At 40.5% G+C, this 12,927-nt stretch overlaps 1 protein-coding gene across 1 annotated transcript in view; it reads right to left on the bottom strand.

The window, feature by feature from the left end:
- The window catches only part of LOC124722163, a 483,207-nt gene that overhangs the window by 58,967 nt on the left and 411,313 nt on the right, over positions 1 to 12,927 (bottom strand). The window contains exon 5 of the mRNA XM_047247365.1: positions 1,723 to 1,876. Coding sequence (XP_047103321.1) covers positions 1,723 to 1,876 — 154 coding nt within the window. The remainder of the gene's footprint in view (positions 1 to 1,722; positions 1,877 to 12,927) is intronic.

The following is a 12,927-nucleotide window of genomic DNA, read 5'->3' on the forward strand; positions in this document are numbered from 1 at the left end:
ACTTTACGCGAACGGTCGGCTTAACCGCTTTGGTTATCCGTGCACGACTCACGACCAGACCCAAACATCCATAAGTCATCGTTCATGAGTCACGACCTGTACTCGTACAAACATTATGTTGTGTTGGCTGAAGAGCCAACACTGTGTTACTAGTTGAGGCCGAAATGCACGCGTTTTAGCTCACGCAGGCTGGCGTGAGGAGGGAAGGACTATACTGACGTGAGGTCTGGAACATGACAAGGAATTAGAATTCAGAAAGCGGACGTAATTAGTTTGATACTTAACTTTAATCCATTAATGATGAACGTCGCTCTTGACGGTACATGATTCACGGCGCTCGGTCTGCAATCACTGACAGTGGCGACACGCGGGTCCGACGTATACTAACGGACCGCGGCCGATTTAAAGGCTACCACCTAGCAAGTGTGGTGTCTCGCGGTGACACCACACATTATATAATTTCCGTACAGGGAGAATAGTTTAGTTGAACGCCGTTACTATGTATCTCCGAAGGAACATTGCATCGTACCTCTTAACAACGCAGGCACCACAATATCATATTTATCCGCCGAAAACAGGCAGCAGCTTTCATTTAAATGTCCTTCCCCTGTACGGGAATTACAAATGGTTCAAATGGCTCTGAGCACTGTGCGACTCAACTTCTGAGGTCATCAGTCGCCTAGATCTTAGAACTAATTAAACCTAACTAACCTAAGGACATGACACACTTCCATGCCCGAGGCAGGATTCGAACCTGCGACCGTAGCGGTCACGCGGTTCCAGACTGAAGCGCCTTTAACCGCACGGCCACACCGGCCGGCACGGGAATTACACAATGTGTACAAATAGAGGTTGTGACACATGAATGACGACATGTGGAATTTTGGGTCTTGTCGCGAATCGTCCATGGATAGCCAGTGCGGTTAAGGTAAGAGAGAAATCTGGGGTCGAGTCCCGCTCCGGCACAAGTTTTCATTGTCGTCATTGCATTATACAGCTGACGCTGTCCATATTCGCGAATGAGAATACATTTCATGTAAACCCCTTAAGGTTTTAACTGCATGGTCCTAGGATTTATGGTTTAGTTTGGACGTTGGAATGTCAGTCAGTCAGTTTGGCAATTCTGTCCTTTTGACTATGTTTCACATATTATAGAAGGGCTTTATGTGGCTGACAGGGTTACTCACTTCTCGTGGTTACTTGAAAAACTTCCCATTGAAGCCACGGGCTTTTTCGTGAACTCTTATTTGAAACAGGTAAAGGTACCAATGTCGTGCTACAAGAGTTTTATCGTTCGAGTATCAGTTTCCGAGTGATAAAAATGGCCGATTTCGAAATTCAATCCGTAATTCCAAAGAAAAAGGGTATATCGAAATTGGTACTACGCACCGACAGTAAAAACTCAGAATCTAGAGGCCGCGGATAATTGCAGAATAAATCAGTGACCCAGACGGGTAATATTTATCGTGTGAACGGAACTGGTATTTAGCGAAGACACTAATGCAGCATAGAGAGCTGCAAGTAGAAAAGGACCTATAGGCTGGATCAAAAGATATTTACAAGTGACCAGAATAGATGATTGTCCCATGCAGATAAATATTTAAAAAATCGAAAAACGGTGTTCTGATGACATTCGTTAGCTCGGAAATTTTTAACTATACGTACGAGTAAGGTTATACATTCGCTAAAAATCCCCCGTAAGGAGCTTGTATGCAGCCTTACCTGAGAGCAGCATTGTTTCCGTACAGCTCGAGGTTGAGGTCGTAGAATCCCTCGGTCTTGCTGCAGTCCACTTCGTCAACGCGTTCGCAGACCCTCGTCTCCTGGTCAAATACGGTGCCGTTGAGGCACAGGAACTTTATGTCGGTTATTTCTCCTGTAATCACACAGCACCATTTTATCAACGTTTTCTGCGAAAGGTCGATAAACATTAACACAAGCTATCTTGTTCCCATCAGATCGCGAGCACAGTTCCACAAAAGCAAGCAAGCGGGCAGTGTATTAATAAACTTTCGTTAAGTTATGTTGTACACCCTTTAGGAAAAGCGTTTCCGGCGGAGTCTGACAAAACTGGAACACCGCTTACCTGTGAAAGTAGGTATTAAAAGATTTTCCTCTCAGAAAATTATGAAAAGAATCTGCGTCTTTATCCTCGCAGAGCTCTACATCTTTAACCTCACAGATTTTCTGTTGTGGTGCTTGTAGACCAACCTATACGTTTCCAGCTCTACCGATGGTTTCTGAATAAAGTGGATCGACACATGTGTACTCTCAGGTTTTCATTTCTTCACATGAGGCGTGGTTGAACCTGCCTGCGTATGTGAACTCACAGAACTCTATTCATTATGCGCAGAAAATCCTTCCAAGAACGTTGAACAGTCGTTTCATAATGTTAAAACTGTTCTCTTGGGGAGCAAGTGTAGGCCGTGCCTTGTAATAAGAAGTGAACTATTCCCATAGGCAGTGAATAGAAAAGCCCTGAGATGTAAAGCAATGCATTAAGTAGCCTGTGAGCATTTAAGCGCAACTGAAGCTGGATGTTGCATGGCTAGCATTTGAATACTGAAAAATAAGTAATGATTCATTAATAAACTGACCAATAATTAAATAAGTTTTTGCTTCTTGCTTGCAGTGTACAACAGTGCGCATGAGGATGCCCCTTCAAGCATATAGTCATTGATTCTCAGCATGAAAGATACGCTGGACCATCAAAAATCAACTCATAACTTATGAACGTCATTTCCATCTAATGTCTCGGTAAGGTGCCAGACCACTCCACAGTACATTAAGTTAGCAGCGACCACGGTAACCGTAGTCGCCGACCTGCCTTTCTGAATGTGAAACCTTATTTTGTGATAAGAGGTAATACTTACTGCTAATTTTTTAATACAGCAAGTGGCCTCTGATGTGTAAGAGTATTCATGGGCAATGATTAGAACCAAGAAGTTAAAGCAATATGGCGGCGAAGCAGCATGGCTGTGACTGACAAGTAACAAAGAAATGACTTGGTTTAAGGGCAAATAATACAGATAATAGTTACAAAATACATAGATATATAGTTGATTTACAAGTCCACATGGGTTCTCAACGCAATGCAACATTCGTGAGTTTCACAGTGAACAACTGGAATACTAAGTGCCGCACGGAGGGGCCGCGCGGTCTCAGGCGCCATGTCACGGATTACGCGGCCCATCTCGCCGGAGGTTCGAGTCCTCCCGCGCGCATGGGTGTGTGTGTTGTTCTTAGTTTAAGTTAGACTGAGTAGTGTGTAAGTCTAGGGACCGATGACCTCAGCAGTTGGGTCCCTTGGGGACTCACGAATATCTGAAAATTTTGAATATTAAATTCTCAGTATACAACGTTTAACAAGACACCAAGTCTTTTATAATTCAGGAGAGGATGATAAATCTGAATCTACAGCTTGACGGATTGAAATTCGTCACTATAATTAGCTCCCAATCAGTCAAAATTGATCAATCTACGAGGATAAATTTCGCCATGCAGAAGAATAGTGTCACAAACCTGAAAGCAGAATAATCTTGAGCAAACTGCGATGAAATTTAGCAATAATTTCCCAAATTTTCAAACCATTTCACCTAAGTTTCTCCACGACAAGTAACTGAAATTACATACAATTTGAATGAAAACAAAATCTGATGTGTAATATTCCTTAAGCTAAAAGTAACTTGTTTGTAAGTATTTCAGAAAAATAATAAAAAAAACCACTGAGACTACCGCAACTGTGGCGAAACATGTTTGGGTGATAAAACAAAACAATAATTTGTGAACAAAGGTGGACCTATCCTTAATTCATTACTGCTGAAATGACCTCATTCAATATTCAATTTCTTCATCATTGTAGAAATTCCAAGCCAACTCAAACTGACACCAGAGCCAGTCTTCACCAGTACCAGAGCGCTACACGGAACAGAACGGCACGGCATGGCAGAAGGCGTTTAAACAAGGACCGACTCGCAGCTTCGAAACCAGGGAAGCTTCCCATTGGCTTATAGACGAACTGACCTCCCAAAGATGCGAAAGTTTCTCACTGGATGTGCAAAGAGGTTGCTTAAAAAGCTTATTTAGTTCAGCCGAAGCTGATTATAACAGAGATACGCGAAGTATTCCAAAGATAACTGTCGCTGTCTACTAACGGTAGGAAACAAATATAGTGGCTAAAAATGAATTTTTCTGGATGAACAGGCAACATTGACAAAATTCGGGCCAGTTTTACGAGGGCTTTTATTTTCGTTTTCGTTTTGTTTTATTTTACAATAAATTTATTTTTAAGTTTTATAAGCCTTCTTGTTCCATTCTCTTTTCTCCTTGAGCCGAAAAACTCACAAGCTCGCAGTTACTCGGATACTGCAAAACGTTTTTTGAAAGCTTAACCATCTGAAAATAAGCTAGACTGCTTGAAACTAATACTGGGCCAATAAATAAATAAAATAGGTGATTGTTTGTGGTGTTATTTCTGTTTATACTTCATTTCCGCTGTATATTTTATATGTTTTGTCCTGTCACTAGCTTGGTTTCCTATCAAGTGCGGCCTCTCTCCACATACTTTTATGTCCCATGGAGCGTTAGTGTGACTGATGGTAATGACATGGAACTAGTCATTTTAAACTCATATTACACATTCATATGAAAATACGGATAGCTGCTGGGCGGAGTGGCCGTGCGGTTTGAGGCGCCACGTCACGGATTGCGTACTTAGTATAATTTAGTGTAAGTAGTGTGTAACTCTAGGGACCCATGTTCTCAGCAGTTTGGTCCTTTAGGAACTCACAAACGTTTGAATGTTTATGGATACCTGCTACAAATTAAAACATTTTTCCAAATATTTACAGATGTTAATTAGTAATTCCTAATCACTATCTTTTACATATTCCATAAATAGAGATACTTCTACGGAATCAGTTTTGGTGGCAGCATAGAGCAATCCTTTTTGTGCTAAACGCAACCTTAATGTGAAATAATCGACATCGTTTATTCTTCTGGTACTGTGATCATGTGCATCTTTTGCGTTGCAGTGGATTATGTACAATAAACTTCGTGAGGGAATACATGTACTATGAAGCAGTGTTCAAAGCGCGCATTCCTTAAATAAATATCTGCAAGATGTCGTCGACGTGTACCACGTGTTATTCTTACAGTGAGTTTTTGAGGAATGAAAAGTTTGTTTCCTAAAAATGAATTATCCCGTAACATTATTGAATGAAAGTAAGCAAAATATGTCGACCTAATTATTTGTCCCAGCAAAATATGCCGACCCAATGATTTGTCTCTCACCAAGAATTGCAATGATTATAAGTGAAAAAGTGGCTGAACTGAGTTGTTTTAAAAGCTCAAAAATATGTTTTTTCTTGCTTAAATTCTCATTAATATGGATATTTAAAATTTGTGAAGTTTCCACTCTAGTTTCTATTAAAAGTAGCGGCTGTACCGTAAACTTGAGATAGATAGAAAATTATATAATGTATAACTTACACTGTTTGTCAATATTTACACTTATAAATCCGAACATGGAAGAAAACCATAGACATTACTGTTTATAAACTATGTCAAATAGAAGAAAAATGATAATAGCATATTTCTCCGAAAATTTACCTGTGATCTGATGTATCATATGTGTATAAAAGGTTAAAATTAGTAATTTCAGCAATTTTCGTGTTCAGTAGTTTAACTGAATTCATTGGTGCTTGACCGAGGTTTCCTGGGTGAACAGCAGCATTTTGGTGGGGATTCTGTGTTGGATGTCGTTGGAGGTGGTCCAGCTGTGTTGCTCTGTGTTTCAAGAAAGTTTTATCTGATGAGCGGTGAAATAGCCACTAGTTCACGTGTGTGAATTATTCAGAGTTCCTACTTTCCGACACAGAAATTTTTCGGCGTCTGATGGACTTGTTATTCTTCAAGTCTGTGGATGTCCATCTTTTTAGAGATGGTTGCGGGATCAGGCTGTTCGTTACAGGATGTCAAATTAAATTTCAATATTGCTGACCCCTGTTTTCATCAAAATCGAGATAGCGGATTTCTGCTTGGTATAGCGATCATCTGCCGACCCACCTGATGACAGTTGATCGCTGTAGCAAGCACAAATCTACAAATTTCAGTATTGCTGGCCTCTGTGTTTATCAGAATCGAGATACTATCTTCCTATACGTCGGTCAGAGGACTGAAGATGGCGCAGTAAAACGCTGAAACTGGTAGCCAAATAAAATAAGTTTGGAAACTAGACGACTGAAAGGTATTTAATTTGACATCCTGCTATTTTTCACATTGCCTGTGATACAAGCCGCACTTAGAAGGTCTCAGTGTGTAGCCATTGTGGAATTTATAATTTGAGATACTGCAGAACTTTAAAGGTTTTCTAAAGCTAACTCACTCAATTAATCGTGGTCTATTCAATCGCCTCCATGATCTTAAGAAACTTGGTCAGGCTCTGAAATTAATTTATTGTTAACTGTGACTTCTATGTTCTTATTGGATATAAAATCGAATTTGTGAAACTTTTAAAAAATATACTTGAGTGTGTACGTGATTTTTACATAGCAAATCCTGCCTGTATTTATATGAAATACGTTTATGGAACATTGGGTAAATGGTCACGAATGTGAGTTGGCACCCCATAACCCAGTCGTAGGCAAACTTGTAAGTTGAACCACATCTACGGGGCCCCATTGAAGTATTTGTGCTGTGTTATGTGCGGGTAAATCTTTCCCTGTAGTATCACGTGAGTACCCTGAGTTGATACAGAACTTGTGAACATTTTAGAACTTTGGATTTCGGTGAGTTTATGAGAGAGATTGTATTTTATATCCTCACCCACACCACATGCACATTCCATGCAACCCGTACAGTTGCTGTTCCCAGTTCACTGGAGCTCAGTTCGTCGTATTTCTGTTTATGGGGACGTTTAAAGGCATTGTTGTACGCCTAACCCATCGATAATATGGAGACTTTAGAGGATTATGTAACCAATGCATGTGAAACAGTCCGAATAGAAACAGGTGAATCTGAAAGTGTGTGTGATTCATTGCGAAGGAGGGTTAAAGAATGTGTCAGGATGCGTGATACGGGTAACACATGCAGCACTGCTTATAGTATCTATTTCTATGTAACAGAAAGATGGGAATGAGAGAACAGAATTGCCCATTTCTCAAGAGGTATTGGTTTGTGGACAAACCACTACAGGAGCTTTTGTTTTAGTTTTGACTACTGCTACTTCCTGTAGGAATATATGACATTTTTTCCAAATGTTCTGTGTATATGAGAAACAAAAGTGGACTTAAGACTGTGCCTTGTGGAACCCAAAAAGTTATGTCCCTCCAGTCAGAAGAATCTCACCTGCCTGAATTGTTTGAATTATTATGTACAGCTCTCTGCATTGTTTTGGCTAGATATGACATTATCAACTGGTTGGCTATACCATTAATTCCATAAAACATCAGTTTATCTGGTAGGATACTGTGATTCACACAGTCAGATGCCTTAGATAGGCCACAGAAGATACTAACCGATCCTATTTTGTTATTTAATGCTTGTCAAGTATGATGAAAGAACGTTTAAATGACATTCTCAGTTGAGCACCTTGTTTGAATTCCCAACTGTGAATTACTAAATATCTTATTGTTGCTCAGCTAAGATGTTATTATAGAGTACATCACATTCTCAATAGTGTTGGAAAATGATGTCAGTAGTGAAATGGGTCAGTAGGTATTGATATCTGTCCAACTATCTATCTCATAGAAAGGTTTAACGATTATATATTTCAGTCTCTTTGGAAAATGCCCTTAGTTACTGATACATTACATACAGGGTTTTAAACAAACTTTCGCTACTTGAGACATTCTCCATGAAGAACTAGTGATCGTAGGAAAATGAAATTTTGTGGACACATTCGTAAGGACATGCGGAAGAGAAATAACGAATAAACGACTGAAAGAAACGCATTTTAATTTCCACATGAGGGAGTTCAAATCTGGTGATCTTGGTGACCACGCAGTTTGGAAGCGTCCATTAATGATTCGGTTTTCTCCAAATGTGTTACGGAGTAACCGAGTGAGCTCACGAGCAATGTGAGATGGGACTCCATCGTGCATGAAAACAGTTTAGTCCACAGCACATATCTCCCATAGACCAGGGATCATATGCTGCCGAAGCAGATCGCAGTGATGTGTGCCGTTCACGATGCATATACTTGGATCTTGGGGTCCGAGCCCCTCAAAGAAAAATAGACCAATCATGAACTATACCGTGAAGTCACACCACACAAATACGTGTTCACTATGTAGGGGAACTTCATGAACGTTCGTTAGCGGCGACAATCGTGAGTGTTCACTGCCCCAGTGGGCGTAAAGCGTGCTTCAACACTCATAAAAATGTTTCAAGGACACATATCGTCAACTTCAATCCTTGCAAGAAATGTTAAGAGCAAAGTTTACTACAATATGTGTGTCACGTGGCAAAAATTGATGAGTAATGGGGAGTTTGTACGATCACAATTTCACAATTGTTCGTAGCACATTTCGAACCTTCGACCTTGGGATGCTCAGCTGTCGTGACACAGCTCGTGCACCGCTTGTAGATGACACATTACGTCCAGCATTCTCAGCCGTGGCAACAAAACTTCTTCAGCAATTTGTTGTGCGATTGATCGTCGGTCCCTCCCGGGAGGAAACCGAATATTAGCCGATCGTTCCAAACTGCGTGTCCACCAAAATCACCAGATTTTAACCCTGTCATGTGGAAACTAAAATGTGCTACTTTCAATGGATTATTCGTTATTGCTCGCCCGCATGGCTTTACAAACGTTTCCACAAAGTTCCAGTGACATAAGGTCACTCGTTTTTCGTGGGGACCCCTTTCAAGGAGAGAAGTTTAATTCTAAGCAGCCTATATTTCTAAAGAGACAGCACTTAATAAATGGGAGCAAGTCTTTAGTGCTCTGTTGGAAAAACCATCAATCCAGATAGCTTCTATTTCTTACTCTCAGAGGGAGAAGTTGGTGAAACATCTGTATGACTGAATTTTGTGTGGCTTGCTTTTCCAACATACTACTTCGATATAAACTTAAGTCTGTTGTCTCAGTTACCGATTTCTGACATAATGTATATGTTACTTGATTTTTAATAATTTTTCTTAGTAATTGCGAGTAGTTTTTGCAGCGTGCAGATACTCTAGGAACATTACTTGTTCTTGCCAACAAATAAATTTCAGTTTTCGTTTCATGGGGTACTTTAATCCCTCTGGTGATTCTTGGTTTCTTACAAGACTGTTTAATGTTCTTACTGATTAATTTATGAGGAAAGCTGCTTTCAAATAATCATATTCCAATACCTCGTGTTAGTAGCTTTTCCAAGACCATCGTGTGCCAAGACACTTGCGTAGGGTGCCGCACAAGACCGAAAACGAAGAAAGAGTCGAGTAGAAATCAATAAGCAAGGAATCAGGTGACAAAGTCTGGATCCATTCGTAATGAAGAACCCGTCGGTGTATCCATAATTTACCGATCCGTTTTATTTCGAGGTACTTAAAAATTGCCGGCCGGAGTGACCGTGCGGTTCTAGGCGCTTCAGTCTGGAACCGAGCGACTGCTACGGTGGCAGGTTCGAATCCTGCCTCGGTCATGGATGTGTGTGATGTCCTTAGGTTAGTTAGGTTTAATTAGTTCTAAGTTCTAGGCGACTGATGACCTCAGAAGTTAAGTCGCATAGTGCTCAGAGCCATTTGAACCAGCCAACTTAAAAATTCAGTCAAGAATTAAACCATTAAAGAAATTTCTTATAGAAAAGAAGCTTTATGATAATGACTCCTAACATACTCAGGAACGAAAACCTGGAAGAAAATTTCGACTGCCGTCATTTTGATGGGCGTTAACAACTACTCACGACGGTAGTAACCGTTAAAAACTACTCAAGTTTTAGGCGGTCGTTTTCTTGCTTGTGGGAGGCGTAGAGATACAGTGAAAATAGCCGTTCCGACGGTTACGACTGTGTCAGTGTGAGAAACCCCTGCGAGAAAAAGAATGTGCTCAGTTAATATGTCTCATCAGCCATGATCCGGCTCCTTGTCCTCCCATGTAGTTGGCAATGGCGCTGTTCTTTGAAGTCGGGAGGCTACAATAGTAAAAAGACTGGGCCGACGCCACGTCAGGGCCATTCTGTGTGAACTTCCAGATGGACCATCCGCTGCAGCCATCATCACCATTCACGATCGCATCTTGCTGCAGACATTTATCGCCACACTCTGTTAGTGGTTTAACTGTTCATTACTTTGAACAGAACATAGCAGAGTCGTTGGATTTCACTCACAGTTTCGTTCACTTAGTGAGTATATTGTGTTTTGACTGTAAACTAACTGAGCCAGCCATGTGGTAAGATTCACCGAAATTCCATCCTCTCTCGCCCACTTTGTCACTTTGATCTGCTTCCCAAGTTTCAGCATTGTATTACCGGTTTGGATTTAGCTGTGTGCGTATATCTGTGATTCAGTACTTAGTTTCTGTGTCGTTTGTCATTGTGTAAGGCCAGAGAAGGCTGTCCTCTGCTTAATATTGTTTTGATCCATTCTGATTTCAAAATATATCTCTGTTTTTATTACTCGTTAATCTCTTTTTTATTAGTGTTGCGATATTTTCCCGCCTTTTCCCAGTGTCCAAACAAATCACAGACCACATCAGGTTGCCTTCCATTCTAAAAGTGGATGCACTCAGCGACTGTACGTGGCTTATAAATTGTAGAGCGCAGCAATCAGTCGTCCTTTTTAGATTTTATTATGCAGATCCAGATTCCGGCTAGTAGCTAGCCATTATCAATTCTCTATTTTTTATTCTCAGTGCATTAAATCCCTGTTGTTCGGACGTCAGTCAGAGTTCTTTGAATACCCCCTGCAAGTAGGAACGTTGCCGACTCCTTACACGGTCAGATACTGGATAGAAAACCAATTTCAAATCCCGGGTGACTGTAATATTTATCTCTCCCACCAACTGGGGCAAATTCTTTTAATTTACTACGCCTGGGATTGTGAAAGCTGTGGAAGACATCTGGGCAAGGTAGTCATTATAAATTTATAATGGAATAGATCAAATTTTATGGATACATTTGGTTCACTATAAATTTCATCATAGGTCATCTCTTGTAAACTATTCTTAAAAATGTTTGTCCTTGAGTCATTAATTGTTCTAACTGATTTCTACAGAGGGGAATGCATACTATAAGGCACTGTCTTATTTCTCCCAATTTACTGTGCATCATGATCAGAGAGAACGTTTGCTACTGACTGTACAGTTATTTTATTGCTTTGAGATTCACCAAAGAAAACATTATCAGTATAAGTTTTACCGTCTTTTCTACCCATTTTGGGAAATTAATTACTACGATCAAGTTTTAGGATCCAGATATGGTTTCCAGGTCATTCTAACAGAATCCTTTAGAAAAACTACACTGTGATTACCGCAAACTATTAACCGCATGTTGTCTGACAGGTAGCATAGTAACGAATCCATATGCTTCGTAAACAGTTCAAAATTTCCCGCTGGCGATCTACGCACAGTTACAGATCAAAGTTAACTATTTTCAGTACTAATTCTCAAGCACCACACATTTCTATGTGGTGATCCCTACCAAATCAACTTGATTCTATGTTTCTGAACTTCTTTGTATACGCAACAACTCCTCCTTTTCCTATACTACTTCAACATGAGTAAGACGCTAAAATGCAATCTGTTTTATTCAGCTTCTCTATCCCTGTGATTATCAGGTGTTCAAATAGTCACAGGGTGTCTGTCTGCTCAGAGCTCTCTATTTTTTCTAAAGACATAAGAAAGTCTTCTTCTCTATTGTTCGGTCCTCTAACAATCTGATGAAATAAGCGAACGTTACTTGTCAGTGGATCCTCAGAAGTTTCATGGAGCTCTTCTGTTATTCCAAATAATTTCTTTTGATAAACATGTTGTTAAGTGAAAACAGCACCTAAAGCTGAAACTGGCCAATCGTGTTGTGTCATTAAATTTTTTTTTGTTTTCACAAAAGTTTACAGTCCCTGTGTGACGATGGTTTTGTAGTTTATCAGCTCAATCTGCAGTGACAATTTTGCCCTTCCTCTCGCCTCTTTGTTTTTGTTTTGTGCCTGCTGCTACTGCAATTCGCGTTATATTTCTGCAGAGTAACACATACTAAGACAAAGAAGGACTCTAGGCAGAAAGCTATGTATGTATGGATAGTGGCCTCGCTGGGAAAGCAGAAGGAACGCCAAGGCCAGTGGCCGCAAAGCACGCTCCATGGGTCGCAGTAAATCGAACTCGTTAAGGTATCAGCCGTGGACTTACGGTGCAAGGATATTTAGTCGGTACTATCTAGCCAAAACAACTATTGAATGTGCGCTGTGTGACATTACCAAAGCCATCGCACAACACACCTACTGGAGAAGACGTTCTACACTTTCAGTGAAATGTACAAGCTTGACAATCTCGAATATGGAGTTGTAATCCCACCGGGCAAAAAATTAGTCCTAGAAGACATCCCGTGTAACACCGCCTCCGCCATAGATAGCGCCCTCAGTTCGGCGAGGAACTGAGTCCACAATGTTGTCAGCTATGTCTGAAGCCACTCACTGATGATTACAGCCCATAGAGCTGTCAGACTGCTTTGATATTGATTCCTACAATTCCCCCAGACCTTTGCACGGAATTAAGATCGTGTGATTTAGCAGACCAGCTGTGTGAATGGATAAATCTCAGACTACAAATCCAAAGATTTGCGACTCAATCATCCGAAGTCATAGGATTTTTTTTGACCTCTCTTAATGGGAAAAGCCAGAATACACCGTGGTTTGCTGGCCACATTAAACTGTAATCTCCTCTTTTTTTTTATTCGTGTCAGAAGCACCATGGATACAGGAATATAAAAAAATGAATAGCACACAGAA

This window comes from Schistocerca piceifrons, chromosome X, assembly GCF_021461385.2.
Source record: "Schistocerca piceifrons isolate TAMUIC-IGC-003096 chromosome X, iqSchPice1.1, whole genome shotgun sequence".
In the NCBI taxonomy this organism is placed as follows: Eukaryota; Metazoa; Arthropoda; class Insecta; order Orthoptera; family Acrididae; genus Schistocerca; species Schistocerca piceifrons.